Raw genomic sequence first — 25,354 nt, forward strand, 5'->3', positions numbered from 1 at the left:
TTATCTAACTGTATTCACAAAAGACTACATACTACTTATATACACTACATATTGACTTACACGATGACTCTAATGATGACCTGACTACATATATACAGTCTATATCAACAACACAATATAGAATGAAATTTTGGATGAGAAACATGAAGAAATGGGGGAAAATGCAGCATCAGGGGTAAAACTGAAGGGGGGATATGGATAAAAACAGACAGTGGGAGAAAATAGACAGCAGGTGTTTGTAATATTTTCATAACCAAGAGTATAAATAATCTGTGTGTGTGTGTGTGTGTGTGTGTGTGTGTGTGTGTGTGTGTGTGTGTGTGTGTGTGTGTGTGTGTGTGTGTGTGTGTGTGTGTGTGTGTGTGTGTGTGTGTGTACGGTTCAATTACGTACCTTATCGCGGTAGTCTGTGTCGAGGTCGAGTGCGCGTGGGCGGTAGGAGGTGGTAGTCGACAGGTAAGGGGAATCCAGGTCATCCAGGTAGTCATAGCGGCTGAGGGGAGTAAGGTGTTAAGCCAGGCCCTCACTCTCCCCTCTCCTCTTCCCTCTCCTTACATCATTCACTCCCTGTCCCTCATTCACCCATTCAGGTTTACTCATCCATGCTTTTCATTTATTAAAGCATCCCAGACTAGAACATATAAAGTGTAAGAAAACACAGGTATGCTATTACGTTTTCATCCACACCTGATATACACCTGCAGGGAGAGGGACGGTGTGAGGGCCTTGACACACCTGAACGCACACTTACCTGAGCCTGGGGTAGAGATATGGGTAGTAGTAGCCGCCGTAGCCATAGTCGTAGTCGAGGTAGGAGGGGTAGTAGCGAGGAACGTAGCGGGATGGTGGGTAACTCTGTAAGGAGGAGCTCAATCAACTCACTGGTATTAATAATGATAAGGATGATGATGGTAGCAGTTGAAGGTGCGGACTATGATGGTGATTAGTGAGGATGTGAGAAATGGTGATAGATTGCAAATGAGATGGTTGCAGTGATTTTCGTAAACTGTTGCAAGGGAAAATGACGGTGATTATTTCAACAAGAGAAATGGTGATGGTTTTTGAGTGGCTGGCGAGATGACAAGTGCAGAATGAGTAGTAATGATTGACGCAAGTGAAGGAAGAGCAACTACTGCCGACATTCAGGCAAGACGGGTGAAACTGTAACTAAAGATTTCACTGTGTGCCTTAGAACTGCCTTGGCACTTGAGAGAGGGAGAAACAGAGGGAGACAAAACGGGGTACGTGGGATGAGAGGCATCAGGCAGTTCACACCGCCTCTGTTTGGCGGGAGCAGATTTAAAATACAGAGGGGAATGATAAAGAGTTAAGTCTCCTGGCGGTGTCTTGTTTGCCCGTCTTGCCTAAATATGGCACTAAGTAGGTAGTCAGGGCGGGAGAGAGTGCCAAGGCGTCGCTGCTCTCCTTGCTCTCCCTCCCGTCTGGCTTGCCACTTAATGGCCCATTTTCGGCTTAAACAGAGGGTGGTCTTGCTAATAACCTGAATTGAGAAATGAGTGAGTCTCGTATCAGGATAAATATACAGATTACAATGAAAACTACTTGTGTTAATAATGTGTTTCTACACTACGTTTTTCGTGATGCAGTAATATACGTTTGGTGAAGGCGGTCTGTGGCAGGGGGAGGTTCCAAAGATAGATACATGAGGCAAGGTGCGAAGATCTGAGAAAGACAATATCTCTACAAATACAGAGTTGGATACTCGTAATCTACTTATATTTGTTACTTGGTGTTATTGAGTCTTTGTTTAAAGGTTTAATGAAACATTATGTGAGTAATATAAGCTTTGTTAGAATGAGGGTGGGAAAGGCCAGAGTGTGTGTGGCTGTAAGTGTTTTGGTGTTATGAGAAGCGTCACGTCAGGTTATGGCGTGCAGAGTTTGGTAAGTAATTCTAGAAACTCGTACGTGGTGACTGTATATGAAATCTTGTTGTGATTTTATTTGCGTTGAAATACCGCCAGAAAAATCGAAGATACTTACATAAGTTAAGAAAAATCATAGATAGCAAGCGTTTTGGAAAAAAAAATATAGTGAGGAAAAATCGCATCAGGCGAAGAAAAGAGAAAAATTCCTCAGATATTAGCCGAGTTTGAAAGCGCCAGGAAATAAACTTTTGCTGCAGGAAGATAAAGAAACGTTAGCAGCTTTAAGATGCCTCGGGCGAAGCGAGGAAGTGTTTCAGAGAGAAGAAAAAAAAAAAATACTACAGAAACTAAAACGAATGTCGGCGGCCGAGCAAAGAAAGACTAGAGAGAAGCATTGGCAGGTCGCAGGGAGCCGCAGAGCGTGGGCTGAGACAGGTGAGACAGGTGCGCTGAGTGACGACCGGGCGTGGTGGGCGTCGTCTTACCCGCGGGAGTAGACCGCCACTTAGCGCCACCCGGTTGAGGATGAGCTGCGTGGTAGCCGAGGGTCGGTAGGAGGGCGGCGGGGGGGAGATGCTGCGACGCTCCTCCATAATCTCTGTTCTCTCGGGCGTGATGGTGGTGGAGGCCATGTAGGACGAGTATGGCGATGAGTCCTAATGTAAACAAACAGTGCCAGAATGGGTTTCGTGAGTCACCCACGGCAGGGCGATGCAAGGCTGGTGTGTAGCTGTAAATATCTCAACATTTACCATCTAGTGAATACTTAAACGAAATACAATTGTATGAGTGACCTATATGCATATTTTGTGAGAGTTTGAGTACTTTATGGTGAGTCTGTGCCTTTCGAGTGCCGAGCACTCAACGACTCAACTAAACTTAGTATATTTAGGAAGAGTGCAGTGGACTGAGTTTATAGTTTATGATGGAGATCGGAATGGAAAATATTATTGTTATCATTATTGTAAGTGTTGGAGAGGGGATGGCCCCCAGTACGTGACTGGATGGATCAGGTATCAAGGCTTAAACGTTGCACCACCTAGCAGAGAATAGCAACACCAAGGCCACGGTCAGGGGCGGCGGCGCGCATCTTAACGACGAGCGACGTGCTTGAGCCAGCCGCTGAGAGGAGAGAGGAAGAGAGGGAGGGAGGGCAGGAGGAGGAGAGGGGGAGCAAGAGGTGAAAAAAGCGAGAGTATGAAGATAGGGTAAAGGAAGGGGAAAAGAGAATGCAGGAGAGCTTTTCCTTATATGGTGCCACTTGATGTGGTGCAGCCAAGACAGCGAGTGAGCGAGTGTCAGCGGCAGGGGGACGGGGCGAAACCGCGGCACGGGGACCAGATTGCGTCTCTCTCCCGCCTGAGATGTCCCGCAGTGTGCTCCCCTCAGCCTTCTCTAGGTCACTACAAGGTCGTCTATAAGTGTTGATCCGTATTTGGGGATGGGGAACGTGAGGCTGTTTTGAGCTTCCTTGCCAGAACACTTGACATTCCCCGGGACACGGTCACGGTGCTGCTCAGTCACGACGTGGAAGGAAGAAACGCGATGCAGCTCAGATGAAAGCAAAGCGCGACATGAATTTGCGAAAATGTAGTTGACAACGACAGCTGTCTTGGCAGCGGTGTGGTTCAGTGGTGCTTGGTGTTCGGGATGTGTAGTAAATGCTCCTGTCTTGAAGTGGCTGGCGGATTTTATGTGACTTTCAACGGCGAATGTTGAGATGACGGAAGAGGAGCACAAGGGTGGTGCTGACAGAGAACCCGACAACTGACAGGTGTGGGTGAGATTGCTGGTGAGTGGAGGAGCTTGCTAAGGCAGAGGGTGCAGGACCGAAGCAAAAGGATTCAGTGGCCGCCGTGTCATTCCCACGAACTTACTCTCCAATAAGTCGACACGCTTAGGGGGGAGCTGGGATAACGGTACCAGGGCAGCCTCCAGATGCGTCCAGAGTACGGCCCCAGGCTTGGCCAGTACCTATCGTAGAAGGTAGTGTATGGCCAGCGGTAATTGTAGTAGTAGAAAGGCCAGGTCCTCCATCTGAGAGGGTATTTGACCAAGGGATCAACAGAGAGGGCCTTGCTTCGACGAACGGCTACGGTTGTTGGAGGGACGGAGGTGGCTCTCGTGCGCGGCTCACTGGTGGCTCGTTCCACGGACCTCTCAAGGAAGTTCATCCTGTCCTTGAAAGATGGCAGGTACCACATCTCCTCTGACTTGCTGGGGCCATAGTCAACGCGGTACCAGCCCTTGCGATCCGCAGACTCTGACTCCCTCTCGTGCCACAGGTAGGGTGCCCGCGGCCTGGGGCTAAGGCTACGAGATCTCATGATGGTACGGTGGTGTGGTGTGAGAACCATCCGTGAGCGGCGCCCGACTCCTACTACCTCAGTGCCGCCGCCAACACATCCAGGAAAGCAGGGAACCCGCCACACAAAAATAAATTCGGCGATGTGTCAGCAGCTCACCAAAATAGACAACACCAAATCAAGGCTGAGGCTTCGCTAAAACATACTATCACTTTATTTTTGAGTTTTCCATTTGTTTTCAGTATAGAGGTTTTTGTGATGTAGTCTGCCTTGGAAATTCTCCCGAGAAAAGCTAAAACATCGAACTTGGCCATGATCTTGAGGAGGCGGTTGCACGCTGACTCACCGCGAACCTGCTCACGCTCAACAAAACACTGGCTTGGTTTGGTGGTGTTATTTCTGTCCCCAGGTGTCATGTTATTGCGCATTAAACGTGTAATGGCTGTACTAAGAGAGGTGGCGATGGGTGGCCACATTTACCTGTTAAGGAATCACTGATATCTTTCGCTAGACATTTTTAATCTCAGGCAAGTTTATGAAATTCCATTTCATGAAACATAACACAGCGCGTCTTGAATACTATAACTATAACGAGGTTTTCCTTCGCCAGATTGTTTGTATCAAGTAACGAAACGAATGCATTACATGACTGTTCATCAGGTACGCATACACGTGAGTGTGCGCCCTTGCGTCAAGGTTGTTTACACTCTTTAAGAGGAAAAAAAACATTTCAGCCGCAAAAGGAGACACGGACGACCTTCCAGGTTCGATTTTGTAAGCACGGAAGCTATTCCCAGATTGTGAATATATCCTCAGTCCTACCTTTCCTGTCAGGTAAGAACGAATATGGAGCGAAATATAGACTTTCCCATAAATGTTGGTGAATCAGTGCGAGTTTTCTGGGCGCGTCACACACCAAGCTCAACCACCTGGCAGAGTTTAGTCGCTAGGCGAGGATCCGAAACGCAGCGAATTCGAAGCTTACCTTCTCTCGCAAGCATCCGACGATTGTAAACAAAGTGGTAACAAAGATGATGAGTAACGAGCGACAAATCACGTACACAGGAGAATCTTTGAACAAGCCATGACGGACAAGTGTGATATACAATAGTGGATTTGTTGAGGGAGTTACAGAAGCTTGAATAAATCGATATAGAGATGCTCAGGTTATGGGGTGTTGATGGTGCATGTCGTGACGTTACTTGGCAGCAGGCAGAGGGTTTGATTCATGCGTGAGTTGAATGACGTAATATTTCAAGAGGCAACGCTGCAAGATGTCAATTAAATATCCCATGCATCAAAACAAACCGTGATGTGAGCAAATTCTTGGGTCAAACAAAACACCACACTGTTAATATGGAAGGTGAGGGACTTATAGACACCGCCTGTAGCCTCCCAGGTGGAACAATTGCAGGTGTGAGACGTGGCAAAAGCGCCGCCCTGCCTCATAACTCTGGCGTGAGGAAGAGCCGCACCTCCGCCCCTGGGAGCTATATCTGGCCAGGCGTTGGCAGGCTTAACCGCTCCGGAATACTTTTTGACCAGAAAACTTCCCTCCATCCACCCTCCTCCTCGCACCTCCCCCCAGCCAAGTCCAAGGATGTCCAGTGGGGGTAATTTGGAATGGTGGACAAATGGGGACGTGTGGCTCAGGATGAAGGGATGCGATGAATGGGTTGAGTCATAAAATTTCAGGGACCGTTTTACGCTTCGTCGACACAGCAGAATGATGCCAACCAACAACCGCGAGTTCATTCCAAGACATGATGATAAAAACGATGCATCTGAGACTCTTAACTTTTAGAAAATTGAATGCACAACAAAGAGGACATGTGAAAATTGCGGATAATAAGAATAATAAAAAAATAATAATAATAACAATAAAGAAATAATAATAGACTTACAAATAAAAATATGCCCATTTTAAAATCTGAGAAAAAAGAAGCAATTGATAACTGATCCGAAAATCTGAACTGTCAAAGCGAGAGAGTGAACAGGATAAGAATGATAATAATAACGCATAAATGAACGCATGACGAAAACGTTGCTGCTACACGCATGGTCTGATAATGTAAATTTGATAGGAATTCACAGTCACCCATCGCTAGGAGTCGTTTTTCTCCGTCAGCAGCAAAATGTGACGCGCACAATACGTTTAAATTTAGTCCGTAATTATGTTTTCTATTTATAAATGTTTGGTGCGTGTTGAGTAATTTGGCGACGGAAGGGGAGGCATAAGAGGATTGCCAGGCGATCTCTCTCTCTCTCTCTCTCTCTCTCTCTCTCTCTCTCTCTCTCTCTCTCTCTCTCTCTCTCTCCACCGCTTAGTAGCTTTCTATCAATATTCCATCCTCTATCCCTGAGCCTCTAAGCCGCTACAGATAGAGAATAACTTTGCCCAAACACACACACACACACACACACACACACACACACACACACACACACACACACACACACACATAGTATTGAAAGCTGCAATAACAATATATATATATATATATATATATATATATATATATATATATATATATATATATATATATATATATATATATATATATATATATATATATATATATATATATATGAATATTCTCTTTTCTTTACATTTCTATCTCTTTCCATATATCCGCTTAGAAGTGGCTTGTGTTGCCCGCCCGTCTACGTGGACCTCTCAAGGGACAGGCGGCCTTCAAGAGGCGTGGGTGGGGTTGGCATTTCTCTTTTGTCAACAGCTACGTATGACCTCCGCTGGTCTATTATGTGGCACCAAGTGAAGGCCGCGGAAACAGTGGGTGAGTGAGTGGGTGGGATTGATCAATTTTACGACGTCAGGTGCGGCTTGTTGACGCGTGTGTGTGTGTGTGTGTGTGTGTGTGTGTGTGTGTGTGTGTGTGTGTGTGTGAGCTGATTAGGGTTAGGAAATAATTATCACAGAAATATAGAATTAACATTTTTCTCTTTCTGCGTGACAGTTATCAGGCAACACCGGGAATAGATAATAGATGAATTAAATAAATAAATAAATCGTTAAGTGAATAAACAAATAAAAACGTTCATTTCTTCTAGTTTGCTGATAATAGTAAAAAATAATGAATGCTCGTACAAAAAATTAAAAATCTATTAATTTTCACCTGTTGTGCGTCTGTCAATTTGATATCACAAAAAACTATGAAATGAACATATTTTCCCCCTGTTTATGAAATGCTTATATTATGGGGCAAAAAATCACCATAGATATTCAATATTGTATAAATATTCTGATAATCTCGAGTAGATAGGACCATGAGGAAATGGCCCGAAATAGTGCTGGATATACCATATAGATCGATTAATTAAATCATTACTGTAGCAAAATACGAGGTAATTATCTAATCGACGAACAAAATAGAGGATTATAAAAGTATATGGCTGGCAATCCGCGCCATCGCTCCTCCGTTTTCTCTCCTTTGTGTGTGTTCATATACAGAAATAAAGGTAAACTATTCTTGAACAAAAAACCTGCAGCTGCTTATGGTGGAAAAATGTAGAGAGAGAGAGAGAGAGAGAGAGAGAGAGAGAGAGAGAGAGAGAGAGAGAGAGAGAGAGAGGGGGGGGGGTGGGATGGGCGAGGGAAAATGATGAATACGTAGATGAATTTTTGCTTGCCGAAACTGGTCTGTTGTTTGGCCTTAAATAGATGATGAAACGACGCCGCCGTGATAACCTGATAAGACACGGACGCCTCGCTGATGAATGGCGCCATCATAGGTTTCCGCTTCCTCCTCCTCCTCCTCTTCCTCAGCCTTTCCCGATATGGTCCTTTCCTCTCCGCACTGCTTCCAATACTCTCTCTCTCTCTCTCTCTCTCTCTCTCTCTCTCTCTCTCTCTCTCTCTCTCTCTCTCTCTCTCTCTCTCTCTCTCTCACTTACCCCTTCAACACTCTTGTTTTTATTTTCTTCTATCAATTTTGGTTCTCCGCTTTCCTTATAGTTTATCCTCCTCCTCCTCCTCCTCGTAATTTCTCTCCTTTTCCTTTTCACATTCTCCTCCCTTCTCTTTCCCATTCGGCTGCAATATTCCTCATCCTTATCCCTGACAGTAATCCTTTTCCTCTTTTCTTGTTTCGTTATTTCACTTCCCATCCCAATAATTTCTTAGTATTCTTTCTCTTTTTTTCTGTTTCCTCCTTTCTTTTCTATTTTGTCTTCTGAATTTGTTTTTCTTCGTTTCCCTTTAGTGGTTTTCCCTCCTCTTTCTTTATATATATATTTTTTTTCCTTATTTTGTGTCTTGTTTTCTCACTTTTTCCTTTATTCTACCTTTTATTTTATTCTTCCTTTGTCCTCCTGACCTTACCTTTCCTTTATTTTGTTTCCTCGTCTGTTCTTCCTTTTCTTTCTCCCTTATTCCCTCTTTCTTCTTTGATTCTGCCATCTTTCTTTTCTTCATTTCTTTCACGATACCTTTCTATCTCCCATCTCCTTCAAAACATTCCTTTCCTTTCATTCCCTTTCCCAATTTGCAGCTAATATCCCCGTCATTTCTTTTCTCATTCCTCTCGCCATTTTTCATTCTTTCATTCCCTCTTACACGCTACTCTTACATAGTCTCTCCCCTCCCCGATATTCCTTTTCCTTCATTTCAATTCTGCATCTGTAGGCGATGTTCCCCGATTTTCTTTTCTCTCCTCTCCGTGTTTCGATTCCAAATCTCTTTCTGCCTCCCAGCGATTCAGCGTCCTCCCCTCGACCAATAAGCTAAGTAGCCTGCAGGTGTCGCTAGGTGGACTGAGGAAGCGACACCGTTCTGGCTTTTACAGTGATGAGTAGCGCCTGCTGTTGTTCGCCCGCCGCTCGTCCTCCGTTTTAGTTCTCCCAGCCTCTCTCACCGCCTCTTAAACCGCTGCGCAGGCTTCCTTGGCAATCTGCGCATGTGATTTACGTTTTCTATAGGCACCCGTTTTCTCTAGCGTGCCCATGGTTGTTTAAAGAGAATGGATGGTGTACAGAAAATGGGAGTTGTTGGGGTGACTGCGTCGTAGGATTAGGGTGATGTGTTCTGGTTGGTATTGATTTATTTTTGAGGTTTAGGGTAAATTTCTATCGGTTTACTTATGGGTTCGATAATACAACAACCGATAAAGGAGTACATAGTAGGGTAAAGATAAAGTTTGAAATTACTAGTTTGTGTCCATCAGGAAGTTATATTGCATAAATTATTTTAAAGGGAAATGTTTGACTGACACTGCCACTAACGCCGTATAGTGATGTGAGTGGTGTCCTGGGATTATGTATATTCGTGTTCATGCATAATTTCTTGAGTAACTAAATGTTCGTAGTATTATGTTTTGTTGAAGGATAAAATTATGGGGTGTGTTTTAGACTATGTGGTACAACTCGAACTTTATACACAATGTGAATGTTTTAATGATTGTGGGCGTACTGTTAGTTCTGAGTCATTTGGCAGCTTCAGAAAAATATTAGATAAATTAATTCATGAGGATGATAGATGGAAATAGGTATCTATGTTTCATGTAGGAACTGGCACGAGTAGACAATGATGGCTTCTTGCAACTTCCCTTATTTCCTTATGTTCTTATATATCAGATTATCTGCTATTCAAAGAAAACAAAATCCTGACTACCAAAGAGCTCAAACATACTGAATAAATAGTTTTGATTCACAGCTCCCCTTCATTCCCTTATCCTCCCTTCACCCAGCAAAACATTATTTCAAATATAAATAAAGCCTTGGCAACCAGGTCGCCAGGTGGGGCGCACAGGTATACGTGCATCACCTTGATGAGTTCACGCCGCCGCCGTGGCGCAACAATTATTGTTCCCCGCGGACCCAAGACATTAACAAGCCTTACAAGTATATATAACTTGTACCAAGACACGCGTGTGAATGAGCGCTTTGCAGGGAATTCAGTTCTTGAGTAAGATTGAAGGTCTTTAACCCCGGAATGAACCCAAGAGGAAGAAGCTGTAAAGAAATAAAATTACTGGAACCACAGAAAAAAACTGAATATGAAACTAAGCAAAATAAACAGATAAATATGTAGTTAAGTAAATTAATAGGTAAGTAAATAAGTTACTAAGAAAAAAAGGGATTTACACGATTGGGAGATTGCCCGAACAAATGAAGGTAAAATAAAGTTGTGCTGAAATGCAAATGTTCTAAGAAAAAGTAAGCGATAAAGAGAGAAGCTAAGCAGGAAAACGAGACATGCACCCTGTAACTCTGAGAGCGTGGGAGCACTGGCTGGGCTGTTATCTCTCTCTCTCTCTCTGCTGCTCTCGCTCTCTGCGAGGAATGCTGTAAGACATTGTCGGATAAAAAGTATTCACCAGTATTCTAAAACACGTCTTATTATATAGAATGTTCCTTCTGCATCAACTAACTGTGGTACTCGCTGTATGGGCGTGAAGTGCATTTAATAACTCTAGTCACTTTGCAGGTACGCTTTTTTACGTAAAAATAAATTAACAAGTAAATAGATAAATAAAAACAAGTCAATCAATATACAACTGGGAAAGCGCTTGCCGCCTATCTCGTGGAATTTGTCAATAATTTTTTTCGATATTTCAGATATTTTCGTCACAAAACCACGAGCATCCAAAACACTTAACATGACGCTCTTTACAGTGAAGCTCGGCGAGGAGAATCGTTTTGGTGTTAATTTCCTTCACTTAAAGTACATCACACTCGCATAAAGTATAACATTGCACTGGAGCGGAACATTCGACATAGGAACAAACAAAGAACATGCAACAAATTTAAAGCCAAATTCCCAAAAATAAAAATATTTCAGTAAAAGCTTAAATACTAAGAGAAGATAAAAAGCACCAAATAAATGAGAATTCATCACATAAACACGTAAGTAAATCCACGCAGATTGGGGCCGAGAAGGGTACGGGGAAGCGTCATTAATAGCGTAACGACCTTCAGTGATTTATTGCAGGCTCTTTCAATCGGCTCTTCTCTCCAATCGCTCTGCCGGCAATCCGATTTATGCCGTCACGGAGCCAACTTGATAACCTCTCCTGCAACCCCGCGGCAAGACACGAGTTAGGAGGAGGATCGGATTTGAGTTTATGGAGTTTTGCTGGAGGGTGATCTCTACTGCGCATTGCCTTTTTAAATGTTGATGTTAGTTGATCCTAAATTTTGTGGTATTGGTTCAGGGAACATGAAACCCAACACGTTCCTTGATTTTTTGGTGAAGAAAGATCCACTCCTTCCCATTCTCATCTTCTTCCTCTCGTTTATCCCTTCCCTATTCCGTCTTGTCTTGTATTTTCGACTTCTCTACATCTTTTTTTTCTTTTTTCTTTTTTTTAAATTTCGTATTCTTATCCTCTTCTTTCTCTTTGTCCTCGTTTTCCTTCTCTTCGCCGTCTTTCTATTTCTGCTCTCCTCCTCCCCCTCCTCCTCCTCCTCCTCCTCCTCCTCCTCCTCCTCCTCCTCCTCCTCCTCCTCCTCCTCCTTGTCATTATTATTCTGTCTGCCTGCCAGCATGACAAAAAAAAAGTGAAAAAAAGAGAAAAGAAAAAGAATGACGCTCACACGTGGCGATGTGTAATGCAGATGTGTCCAAAACAAACAAGAGCAAGTGCCATGTGAGTACGCGGTATTATTAGTAATGACCATAGTAGTAGTAGTAGTAGTAGTAGTAGTAGTGGTGGTGGTAGTAGTAATTGTTGTTGTTGTTTTCTGTTTTAAAAGAATCAGCAATAACAACAACAACATCAGTAGTGATGTTCCTAGTAGTGAATGTTGATGTTGCTGTTGTTGTCGTTGTTGTTGTTTGCTAATGTTTTTGTTGTTTTATGGTAGTAGTACTAGTAGTAGTACTAGTAGTAGTAGAAGTTGTTGTTGTTGTTATTGTTGTTGTTGCTGTTGTTACAGTTGATAGTATTGTTGGAATTATACTAACATATGGTGTAGAATATTGGTTTTATCTTAGTCACCGGTCTTGACATACATGTAAAGAAAACTAGTCTAATCTCTACGGTCTTGAAGTATATCTAAAGAAAACGAAGCTAGTCTAGGGTCTCCACCTGTGTGTAGAGAAAACGGTGTTGAACTGTGTACAGAGAAAACGGTCGGGAGCCTTACATAAGAAAAACGAGTTTAGTCCCCCCGAGATTCACTACCGATCAAGGAAAACGGGTTTGTGTCGACGCTTCCCGTTTTCCTTACATGCACTATTTCTGGTGCGTGGTTCTTTCTTTATTTTTCATGTTGATGTTGTTTACCCCACTGCCTCCCTGCCTCCTCCACCCTCCGCCGAGTCTCCTTTGCTAGGAAAATTTATGTTTTTCATCTCTGCGTTATTTTTCTTCCTTTTTTATTTTATTTTCCTTGATATTTGAGCTTCTATTTTTGCTTTTCTGGGTTGTAAATCTGACACATATGCCCTACTATATTATGCGTCTCTCTCTCTCTCTCTCTCTCTCTCTCTCTCTCTCTCTCTCTCTCTCTCTCTCTCTCTCTCTCTCTCTCTCTGAATTAACTTTTCTCCGCTTCCATCCCTATGCTTCCCCTGCTCTGGTGCGAACACGTGCCGAACTTTTAATGAGTCTCCAGGTGAGATGGGAAGTCAGGCAAGTAACAAGAGATGAACACGTATTTGACTTCATTATTTGTGCATTCTTTTTTGTTATGCCCGAACTTCGTCACCTGGGTTTTATATCTTTGTAGTTTTCGTGTTCTGCGGGCAAGAGAGAGAGAGAGAGAGAGAGAGAGAGAGAGAGAGAGAGAGAGAGAGAGAGAGAGAGAGTTTTGTTTTCATGGGTGTGTTTTTTAGTGTTTGTTTTTATATTGAATTCATCTTTCTCTCTCTCTCTCTCTCTCTCTCTCTCTCTCTCTCTCTCTCTCTCTCTCTCTCTCTCTCTCTCTCTCTCTCTCTCTCTCTCACACACACACACACACACACACACCCGAGTCAACACACACACGACATGGTCAACAAAGCCTCCCATATATCTCACAGCCTTACACACGTGCCCACCATCACACCCCCACACCAGCACTGCTCACATCCCCGCCAGCCTCGCCAGCCTCGCCCTCCCTTCTCGCCTCACCCACAAAACATAACTGTGTCAAAAATGCTGGGATGGTAAAGCTCCGTGTGCTCTTTTTGTGTTGAAGGGAGAGGATGAAGTATAGAGGTAGGCTGCAGAGAGAGAGAGAGAGAGAGAGAGAGAGAGAGGTCATATTTCATTTTTTTTTGTGTGTGTGTGTGTGTATTTTTGTTCTTTTTACTCCATTTCTTCCAATTAACTTCTTTATTTTCATGTCAACTGCCCGATAGCGTTAGTTCTTTTTCAGCAAGACCTCATCACTGTCACGAAGCAGTATCAGTACGAGATGAATGCAGTGAAAGGAGAGAAATGGAAGGTTATAAAGATTAATAAATTATAAAAAAGAAAAGAAAAGCTCGAAAGTAAGAAATTCCCATCTTCTTTCACATCTGTTGCTGAGTTTCCGTTTTCTGAAGCCCTCATCTGGCCTCGTCCGTCTTGAGTTTGTTGGTGTTAGTGGTGATGTTTGTGTCTTGTGTTAGTGTCAAGCCCACGTGGAGTCTTTCCTCTGGCCTTCAAGATTCTGCGATAAGTTTAGCAGCAATATACCGTATGTTTTTGTTTCTCTACATTTTCTTAATAACAAAATTATATTGTTTAGTTGTTTAATATTTTAGCTTTTGTTGATCTAGAAGCGATACGTTGCAGGAATATGTTCATTTTTACACTTACCTACAAAGTGGGAATATATATTTTTTCTAGAAGTTAGGTATTAGTAAATCTTGAACTTATTTATATACATTGTTTTTAAATCCCCGTATGTCTACCGAGAAATTCATAAACCAATAAGGATTTTCTGTAAAAATACTATTTGTATGTGCGCTTTCTATTACTTTTCCTATTTGTGAAATTGACTTATTTTCTGTTTTTTTTTTCTTGTTTTTTTTTTTTTTTTTTTTTTCGATTTTCAGAGTGGCTAAAAGTTCCGTCTCTTTGTTGCCTTTTAGATCCATGATCATATCAAGGGAATCTCCTCGAAGTTCTGAGGGATCTGCGGTAAAATATTGGTCTGTAAGATATATGGAAGCGTAATTTATATTATTCTTGGCGCGTGTGTTATAGACTTACTCGAAAACGGGGAGACGCAACACTAAATGAAGCTAATCTCTCTTCGTTATTTTCAGCGAGGGCGTTGGGTACTTGTATTTCCTCCTACTCCTCCTCCTCCTCCTCCTCCTCCTCCTCCTCCTAGAATTCTCCATGCTTGTTTATTTATTTCCTTACGCCTTCTCACATCCGCCCACGCACTTCCTGGCCCTCAAGCTCAAACTTCCACGCCTACCAGTGATACACTCCCCTTCCCTCCACCCTCTTGCCCTTCGTAAAACATCGCACTGGAAATCCCACCCGCGCACTCTTCCCCCATCGCCCTTTCATCCCCAAAATATCCACACGCCCTCGCACTCACCCACCACCACCACCACCACCAGGAGCTCTTGCCCTCCACGCCACGCCCCCGGATCAGATCGACGTCATGTTCCCTATACAGCGCGTCTCTACTAGCCACTTGTCTCCCATACTTTGCTCTCTCCTCTCCCATTGCATCACCCATCACGTCACCCACCCACGTTACGTCCCTCGCCCACTCTCACTGACGCCCCAGCCACTCCTATTCTCTCATTGGCTCTCCCTCCCTTTCCCTCTCTCTCTTTCCCTCTCCCTCTCCCCTCTCTCCTGTACCTCCCTTGACCAACTTTAGCTTTCACCCTCTTATGTCTCCTTCCTCGTCCTCCGATTTTTACTCTCTCTCTCTCTCTCTCTCTCTCTCTCTCTCTCTCTCTCTCTCTCTCTCTCTCTCTCTCTCTCTCTCTCCTCTCTCTCTCTCTCTCTCTCTCTCTCTCTGCCCTCCTACACACACGTACAAACAATCTATTGCCATCAAAAGCACTTGGTCAGATATTGATTCTATTTTTCTGTGGACAAAGAAAGAATGTCTTGCTTCACGTCCTGAGGCTGCGTGCGTGTTGGCGAGATGCGGTTGTGAGGGAAAGGAGAGGAAGCTTAACCGGCAGTCAGAGAAAGGAAGAGACAAGGACGGTAAGGGAAAAAAGAGAAGAAAGGTTGAAAGGGCGAGGAGGACAAAGGGAAGGAAAGGATGAGGAACGAAAGAGGGGAGTAAATGGAAAAATATGAGGTACTGATGAAATTGCACAAGGAAGAGATGATGAAAGAGTCAAAGATAGGAGGAGGGAGAGTTAGATAGATAAAGAGAAGGGAATGGAATGCGAGATGTGGTTGTGAGGGAAAGGAGAGGAAGCTTAACCGGCAGTCAGAGAAAGGAAGAGACAAGGACGGTAAGGGAAAAAAGAGAAGAAAGGTTGAAAGGGCGAGGAGGACAAAGGGAAGGAAAGGATGAGGAACGAAAGAGGGGAGTAAATGGAAAAATATGAGGTACTGAGGAAATTGCACAAGGAAGAGATGATGAAAGAGTCAAAGATAGGAGGAGGGAGAGTTAGATAGATAAAGAGAAGGGAATGGAATGTGAAGAAGGAAATACAGCTGCGATGAATACTCAAGTTTAAATGGATTGCAAGGAGTGTAAAAGCATGAGAGTAAAGATAAATGTAGAATTATGTCTTTACAAAAACCAAGAACAGTGAAGATAATGTTTAGACAGACGGGAAGTATCTGGAGTGTAAATATAAGCATACTAAGACAATGTTTGGGCAAGTGGGGACGTATTTCCTTATGCCAACTGAAGATTAGTGAGTGATGAAAGGAAGAAAAGACAAGAAAATGGATATGGAAAAAAGCAGAAGAAAGGAAAGTAGGAGTAGTTTTAAAGCGAAAAAAAAAAAAATACAGTTAAGGAGAGAAAGAGATAAGCATGAAAATATTGACAGACGGGAATAGAATGCTTAGAATAGTTCCAAAAGGCAGAAAATTATATAACGAAGTAGAGGAAGAGGAGGAGGGGAGAGAAGGAAGGAAGGAAGGAAGTACAGTGACAAAGGAGTCGGCAGTAAAGAGGCAGAGACACGAGCCAAAGAGATAATAGTAAGCAAGACACTGCCAACATTTGCTCACACAACCCTCACCATTATGCTCTTGGCTTCCGCACTTTCTCCTCATCCTTCCCTCCTTCCCGCCCTCCCCTCATCCTCCCTCCGTCACGTCGTCCCGGGCTTCTCTCTTCCTGGATACATTTGTCACGCCGGGCACATGGACACATAACCCCAGCGTCTATCCTTGGGAGGAATGAACACTGAGAGGGACGACCTGATGCTTCCACCATTTGGCCCACCGCCACGGAACATACTCGTACCTCCACGCCCGCCATCTCTCTCTCTCTCTCTCTCTCTCTCTCTCTCTCTCTCTCTCTCTCTCTCTCTCTCTCTCTCTCTCTCTCGTCTCAGCAAACCTCATTACACAACCAGAGGGCAGAACTTAACATTTCTCGCCTGAATTTGCAACAATTCGAGGGACGCTGTGGGAAATAGGGCAGTGAGAATGCAAGGGAATGGAGGGAGGACCAGTGATGAGGTGTTGCGGGAGGGGGGGAGGGGTGAAGGACAGACAGTTCGCTGGCACGTCCTTCGCATAGGGAGCTTGGACTGTGAGGCGGCTAGTGGCCCCAAAACCAGATGCGGGCGCCACCTGGCAGCAACAGCCCCATACCTCCCACACCGCTCCTCTCCGGGACATGAAGGCTGAGCGACACGAACATTAAACAGATCAGTAGTGAATGAAAAATAAAGACCGCTCCATTAAACCCAACTAGTGAGATTAAGAAGATGTGCGTTAAGGGGATTCAAAAGACTATCAGAACTCGTGCGCATCGGATTGGAAACGTTTTAAGGCAACACGAGGCAGCGAGGGTCAGTGAGGAGAGGCGGCGCAATCAAGAGGCAAATCCAGGAAGGTCACCACGGGAAGCACAGCAGTAAACGGCTGGGAAATGAGGGCGTAAACGGGCGTGACGGAAGACACGTCACAGAGCACTGACGAAGGGAACGGTAAACTCACAGGCATGTAATGGAACAGACAGGTACAGGGAAGGGCAGATAAAGGGGTATACGGGCAAGTTAGGGAAGTTCTGCAAGGAAAAAAAAAAATAGGTGAGGGGACACGGGGAGGTTAAGAGACGCAGACAAGTGAGGGAGCACAAAAGAAAGAAGCACTGCAGGTGAGGGAGTTTGGTAAGATGGATACATCCAGATAAGGGGAGTCTAGAGATGCAGGGTACAGACAGGTGAGGGAACACAGTCTGGTGAGCAGATATGTGTGGGGACTAGACAGGTGAAGGGACACAGCTGGGTGAGGCGTTGCAGGCGGATGAGGGGACAGACACGTGAGGGAACAGAGCTGGGTGGAAACAGAATAGGAAATACAGCACCGTTTGTCGAAGATCGCTTGTCCAGAAAGCATAGTGCATTAGCCCCACTGAAGCATCAAACACTTTCCCTTCACGACAGTTACGGTAAATTGTTGGAAATGTGTTTTGATTCCATACATAATTTTGTGACCCAAGAGGCAAATGTTTGTCGGTGGATATTCGCAGCAGAGACAACGGACAATGTTATAGGATTCAGAGATGCAATGGCTCCTCGTAGACGCGTGGCTCGGGTGAGGTGGCTAGCATGCCACTTGCACGTACCCGTGGCGTTCAGATACTTAGGAAAGACCCTGCCAGTAATTCTAAATAGTTTTTATAGTTTTATGACCATTTTTAAGCGTGGGTACATTCACATCCCTTCCTCTCCCGTGATGTGGAACCAACTTGATTGCCATTCGCAGTTTACTTTTACTTTTTAATCCATTATTATTCGAAAGTATTCAGCAAAAAAGTTCAGAATCATCATCTTCTGAAATATACATGAAAGACACAAGAAAAGTGATGGAAAGTGAGCGTTACAATTATGTAAAAAAAGAAAATCACAAAATTTAGGCAACAACACATAAGAAAGCTGACGCCAGAGATGGCAGCTCTGCCAGCATTGCGCCTTCATGCCCCAGAAACTCCCCCAAGAGAATTTTGCATACTACTTCTATTTTCTGTCTCTGCTTATTACTCTCTAACTCGTCTGACCGCACTCTGAAGCATGCGGCCAGTCATAATTTCTAAAGTTGATTCAGAAGTAGCTTACGTTAAACACACACACACACACACACACACACACATTCTGACATACATATCAACATATCCCCTTTTACTTTTATAAATATAACATTTTCTTCGTCGTCGTGCTGCTGAATACATGGTCAAAATATCGTCTCACAGAAGGCGCTGATGAAGTAAATAAATGAGCAAACATATGTTTCCTCGTGTTATTATACCAGACAGCGTGATTTACGATGGTTGTAAAGAACGTAATGTTAAGGTGTCACCCTGGTGGTGATTAGTGTCAAGTGCTGCTTCTTAACACTCACGCGACAAAAGAGAAACGCGCCCTGCATTCATAAAAGCTGACGTCTGTGAATCATTGCTATTGTCCTTTTTAGAACGTCCTTTGATGTCGATGTCCTGCATAAACTGGCATCGACTTTAAGGCTCCGCTCTTTTCCCGTTTTCACTTGTGATTCGTAGTATTGCTTTAAAGCATTCGTAACTTCCGTGTTGTGAATATTGGGAGCAAATTATTTGTCTCTGATAATTGAATTGTCAGAAGGCGAGAAATTTGGGAGTATTTCTTTTTATAGCACTTTATTGTGTTCAGTTGACCGGAAAAAAAGGAGAGAAAAAAAATACGTGCTGAAACCTTTGAGGCTGTGATGTTTACAATAATTACTATACTAGCACTAAAGCCTCACTAATAACTTACCGGCAGCCAACACCTTCATACACCTCCCCTTGACTTGTGTATTTCGCTCACACAACTCACCAATATTCCGAGCACAACCACTTCCATCACGGCTGCCATCGTTCTGAGGGAAAATAACGCGCACTTCTATGTCAGCACCAGCCGGAAATACCACGCAAGTCTCGAATCTCTTGATGGGGTGGAGAACTGATTGGCCTTGTGTTTGTCTCTGTCCCTTTCATCACAGCCCCGCTCCAGCCACAGGTATACGCACAGGTAAAAGGGGAGCGGACATGCACATGCACACCAGTCACCTCTCCCGTGTTGCTGCTGTCTCCTATACGAACAATATTTCTTTCCTTTACCTTCAACCATCTCCCACTGATTTCCTGACACGTCCTGACACACACATTCACTCAGACACAGGCAGACTGGCAGGCACCCACACACACACACACACACACACACACACACACACACACACACACACACACACACACACACACATTACCTAGATAGATAAATAGATAGATAGATAGATAGATAGATAGATAGATAGATAGATAAGTAGGTAGATAGATAGATACATAGATATATAGATAAATAGACAGATAGATCGATAGATAGATAAATAAATAAACAGATAAATAGATAAAGACATATTTTATCAACCATAAACCTGTAAAAAACTGTAAAATCACACTACCTATAACATTCAAATAATGATACTAATGATTCAACACAATAATATGGAAATCACACACACACACACACACACACACACACATGGTAGGATGCTTTGGATTAAGAGATTTGAGGGGAAAAGGAAATGGTGCTTCTTTCTTTAATACATTTGCATCATCCGATAAATGGGTCGCCATACGGCTGAGTGGAGGTAGGGAAGGGGAGAGAGAGAGACTGACGAGAGAATGATGGCAGATATTATGTAAAGAAATATTCCTCCAAGTACGAACTCAACAGGCATCGCTCGCAGTATATATTTCTTTATTGAATCATGAGTGACAATTTTATTTACACACTATCGAGTAAATGAGATAGCAAATAAGTCTCGAACACGCGTCCTTTATTTTGTAATGAATTTGTCGCTCTTTTCTGTTTTATTAATAGTATATTTTGCCTCATGATAAATATTTTTTTACGCAGTATCACGTAATGACGGTAAACAAGTATCATATGTTTACCTCTCGCTCGTGACGTGCTTGTCGTTTTTTCTTACTGTGTCTTTGTGTGTGAATGTTTGTCGCTTTTGTGTGTTTATCGTATGTTTTGCTAAATGCGGATGGTTTTATACTCTCACAATATCGTTACCATGTTATAAAGAAAAAGAAAGAAAGCACGTGAATTTCCCCTCTTTTACAACGTGTTTGGCTTTTTATGTGTGTTTTTGTGTGTGTTTATTTGTAAATATTTGTTACTGTTGTGTTTTTCCTAGACACTTCGCTTAACTGTTGCACATTACTTACATAATTTTCAGTAATCATACGTTTCTTCTGTCGCGCATTGTGTGTGTGTGTGTGTGTGTGTGTGTGTGTGTGTGTGTGTGTGTGTGTGTTTGTTTGTGTGTGTGTAAATATGTCACTATTTTGTTCATCGTATATTTTGATAGTTATTTATTTTACAATATCGGGAAATCATGGCGAGAAAAAAAGAAAAAAGAAAGTCATGCGTGTTTCCTCTCTTTTGTAATGTGTTTTTCGCTTCTTGTGTGTGTTTGTGCGCGAGTGTGGTGGCCTTTGCAGCGCTTCCGTGAGGTAAAGGGCATGTAGCCAAACGAGCAAGGACACACGCTCCTCACAACCCTGGGAGAAGATAAGCCTCTGTCAGCAAGGTCTTTACTCTTAAGTCTTAGCTGTCACTCTGAGTTCACCGGAAATCTGCTCCCTCGTTATATAAGGAGAGTTGGGTAGAAAGTATTGTAGTATTGTCACATTCTGCAAGTAACTGACTGCACTGGTGAATCTATACTTGCTGGTGTGTGTGCTGAATATTGATATTAAAGGACGCTACCTCGAGATCATTTGCAACAGTGAATGAAATACTTGAAATACCTTTGTAATATATTCCAAAGAAGATAAAATCAGCTACTTATAGCCAACAGTATTTCCGTCAACTAATGATGGAAAAGTCTGCAACAAAAGAAGAGAAAATAAACCTTTGTGACATTTCTGTATGTCTTTCAAGTGCCTTTTCTTTTTATAGAACTACTTTGATGACTGCGTTGCTCTTAAGGTCTTGTAAAAGATTGATTATTAAGGAAATCTAGGTCAATATCAGTAACATATCGTTGTTCATAAAACCTTTTACATTTATTATTAGATTTAGAACTCCTCTCAGCGGTGACTTTGTTCGAGAAACCTTAGTTGGTAAGGAAAGTTTCCTGACCTATTCTCCGTTTCGAAACAAACAAACTTCTTGGCGTGGCGTGGCGTGGCATAGTATTTTTGATATATGACGTGATTTTCTGTTATGTTATTTCACTATACTTCGTCCTTGGTCTACAGTAGAATATTAAAAAAGACAGTAGAAGTGTGTGACGGATTTCACTGTGACGTTTTGTTTTATTCCAGCTGGATACCAAACTTTCCTCAATCGGCTGTTGTTGAGTTTACTTTGAGCTGAAAGGTTGTTTTGATCACTTCCCTCTATTTTTGTTACCCTGTTTTCGCTATTGACTTTCCAGTGTGCCTTCAGTGGAAATAGTTTGGCTCAGCTGGTCCATACATCCAATGATGGCGCAGCTTTGTGGGATTATTGGTGGCTGGGATTGTGTTGTAGCTGTGATGTTTATGATTAAATCTCTCTCTCTCTCTCTCTCTCTCTCTCTCTCTCTCTCTCTCTCTCTCTCTCTCTCTCTCTCTCTCTCTCTCTCTCTCTCTCTCTCTCTCTCTCTCTCTCTCTCTCTCTCTCTCTTCCTCTTCCTCCTCTACTACCACTACTACCACTACTACCACTACTACTACTACTACTACTACTACTACTACTACTACTACTGTTACTACTACTACTACTAATATTACTACTACTACCACTACTACTAGTACTACTAGTCTTTATATCTAACAGTCTACTCTGTACCAATTTGTCTCTTTATCTGTATGTTTATTTATATGTAAGATCTGTGATAAACAACATCAATTTTATTTCTAATCATCATGTACACACACACACACACACACACACACAGCTCCTGGCAGCTCCCAGTCCATGTCAGCAAACGGCCACGCAACGTCGCCAGGAACAAAACAACGAATATATGGCAGTTGTGTGTTTTTTGTCTCCCACTGTCAGATTACACACACACACACACACACACACACACACACACACACACACACACACACACACACACACACACACACACACACACACGATTTACAGTCAGGTCTAGAATTGTTCCGTGCTTTCTTGTATTCTTTATAGGCTCGGAGTGACCTTCCTGATATTCCGTTGCTTATTAACTGGTTTTATCATGCGCTTCATATATACGTGCATTTACATTCTTGGCACGCACAGCTTCCTCTGGTAATTTTATCCGCAGGTCCATTACTCTTGTTGGAAAATTATATTCTTTTTATATTTTTCTTTTCTCTTATCATGAACAAATTTTACATGCAACTTTTGGGTCTTTTGCTGGCGGATTGCAGTATTTTTTTTTTTTTTTCTCTGTTTCCTTGTAACGGAATTGTGTATCATTATCTCATCCCCTCATTCTTTTCCTTCTTGTAATGTGGGAAGGCTTTGTTTTTTTCTTCCCTTCCTCGGAATTACTGTTTTTCAAGCTATACATTTTTTTTCCGGTGATTTTTTTCCTTTTTCGTAATGGAATTTCATAAGGACTAAACATCTGAGCGATAACTTTGTGAATAACGTGATTGATTTCTCTATGACTGTACAAAAGCTACTATGGATACATCTTCCTCCCGAATTAATACACACTAACACACTTCTTACCAGCAATTTTAGAACGATGCGATGAAAAGCTTAAAAAAATGCAACAATAAAAAAGTAAGCTCATCTGTTTCCTTCAGTCAGATGCACGTCAGGTTTTTATGCCAGTGAAGCATGAAAGATGGATAGTCAGGATTAAAGCCGCACGCGAACCTGCACAGAATTTGCTCCTAATAACCACCACACAACATCCTGCAAGGGGAAAAGTAGGGATAGCTGATACACTCCAACTCAGCTGCCCCCTCAATCTTAAATCCCTGATCTACTGACAGTATTCTTACACGACCTTAGAATTGCTGGAGTTTCAGATCTTAAGACGGGAGTGAAGTAATAAGTTGTGAAGGACATGACATAATGGAAACGTTGAGAGAGGAGGGAAAGTAATGATAGAAAACGCTGAGTAGATTAGGAGTGAGTGTAGCGGGTTAATTGACTACCGACCACGGCTGTACACTTGTAAAAATGAAATGACCTTTAGCGAAATACAGGATGAGGCTTTCCTTGTTGTATTTTCATTTCTCTCTCTTCCTTTTTCATTAAGATGGTCTCCGCTACCCTCGGTAAGAATATGAGGGTTACAGGAACACGCTTCTGTATCAATTCAAAGGTAGTAATTTCTACCCACAAAGACTGCTCAGTGAAAATTCTACCTATGCAAAAAAATTCTGCCTAACACTTTTCCTTCAATTTTGATAACGCTTTTGGTCTTTTCATTTAGGGACTGGCACCTCAGTGGACCTTTTTTATATAATTTTGTGTACCCTTGGCCAGTGCCTCTCTTACATAAAAAAAAAAAATCGCAACATAACATAATCTATTACGGAAGAGCTATTTTAGGGAGTGGAAATCTTTTGAGTGAAATTTTGTCGAAAGGAAGTTCACCTGGGAGCAATTTAGGGTATGAGGAAAATTCACCTGCCTGTCCTGACTCACCTGACTCACCTGGAGAAAATAGATTCGCTAAAAATGAATCCCCAACCTATATTTCCCCACCACGTAAACGTATATCCGTCTTTCCCTGCCTGACCTAGCTGCGTAATTCTGAGTGTGTCCCATTTAACGTCCTCCCTAAAATTTATGTTGGTAGGGGGAAGCTTTTTCTGACAGAATTCTTTTTTACGTGAAAGTGAAATATCTGAATGACGGTCTTCCATTAAGTTTTTTTTTTTTCTTATTTTTCTATTTTTAGGTCTTTTTTTTTTTTTTTGAGGAATATGAAACTGAGTCCATGTAGTGGTGAGTGTCTGAGTGTGCTTTGTAGAATACGTAGTGTAGAAAAGGTATGGTGTATAGGAAATGTGCAGAAGGAACTGTATATGGTGAATCATGTATTTTAAGAGGAATATAGAGGTATAGGAGATGATCAGTGTGTAGGAGAAAGTGTATTATATACCAAGTGTAAACTGATGTAGCAAGTATACAGTGATATATGATGCATCGTGTATAGTGAATAGTGAGAAGAGTACAGTGTATAGGAACTGTTCAGCGTGTAGGAGGAAGTGTAATATATAGCAGGTGTATACTAGTGTAGCAGGTGTGTATTGGTATGGTGATGTGGGATGGGGACATGTGGGCTGGTGACGGAGGTGGCTTTGAGCATGGTGACTGTGATGTAGTGAGGGCATAGCGGCGGGTCGTGGTGGCGGGGATGAGGCGATAAGAAAGCTGTGAAAGACATGACGTAATGGGAACGATGAGAGAGAGGGAGAGGGAAGTAATGACAGGAACGCAGTGCTGAGTCTTGCAGTAACCTTGATCTATGCAGTCAGTCCCATCTCGCCCCTTCTTCACCCTCCACATCGCGCCTCCACCTGCGCCATACGCTTAGCACATCGCCACACCAGGAATTCAGACCCTCCCCCTACGCACAATCATAGCTGGAGATTGCAAATTTCTCTGCTTTTATATTGTGGTTAGCTTTTCCCTTAGTGTAAAGCATCGTAATTAAATCAGACACTTTAGTTTTCCTCAATACTTTAGTTAGTTGAAAATAGTGTAGTGAAATCAAATAGCTTCATGAGAACCTAAAAATCTATTGTTCGAAATCTCCTGTAATTCTGTACACGCATTTAAATCAGTGTTATATCTTTTTTTTTTAAATTAAATCAGACATACTAGTTTTCCTTGATAATCTAGTTAGTGTAAATAAGTGTAGTGAAGTCAGATAGCTTGTTTGAAATTTCTTGTAATCCTACACACATTTAAACCTGTGTTTCTTCCTTTTCCTCATTCTGCCTTAAATGCTATCTTGTCTCAGTGGAGCGCCTTGTTTATGCCAATACGTGATTTCTTTCCCAGCTTCTGGTTAGTCACGTCGCTCGAGAAAATAAGCGGAGATAAATCTGTATTTCCTGAGACTCAGCTGGGGGTGGAGCA

General features: G+C 42.7%; 1 protein-coding gene across 50 annotated transcripts in view; it reads right to left on the reverse strand.

Annotated features, from left to right (window-relative positions):
* Positions 1 to 25,354, reverse strand: part of LOC135107920 (fibrous sheath CABYR-binding protein-like) — an 80,746-nt gene that overhangs the window by 40,649 nt on the left and 14,743 nt on the right. For 16 of the 50 annotated variants that reach the window (XM_064018340.1, XM_064018341.1, XM_064018346.1 and 13 more), the window contains 2 exons: positions 752 to 855; positions 394 to 493 (listed from right to left, as the gene is read on the reverse strand). In XM_064018340.1, the coding sequence (XP_063874410.1) occupies positions 394 to 493; positions 752 to 855 (204 nt within the window). Of the gene's footprint in view, positions 1 to 393; positions 494 to 751; positions 856 to 2,373; positions 2,545 to 3,765; positions 4,298 to 25,354 lie in introns of those variants that run through there. The other 34 variants (XM_064018330.1, XM_064018332.1, XM_064018325.1 and 31 more) reach the window with 7 other exon arrangements.

The sequence above is a fragment of the Scylla paramamosain genome, chromosome 16 (genome assembly GCF_035594125.1).
Source record: "Scylla paramamosain isolate STU-SP2022 chromosome 16, ASM3559412v1, whole genome shotgun sequence".
NCBI lineage: Eukaryota > Metazoa > Arthropoda > Malacostraca > Decapoda > Portunidae > Scylla > Scylla paramamosain.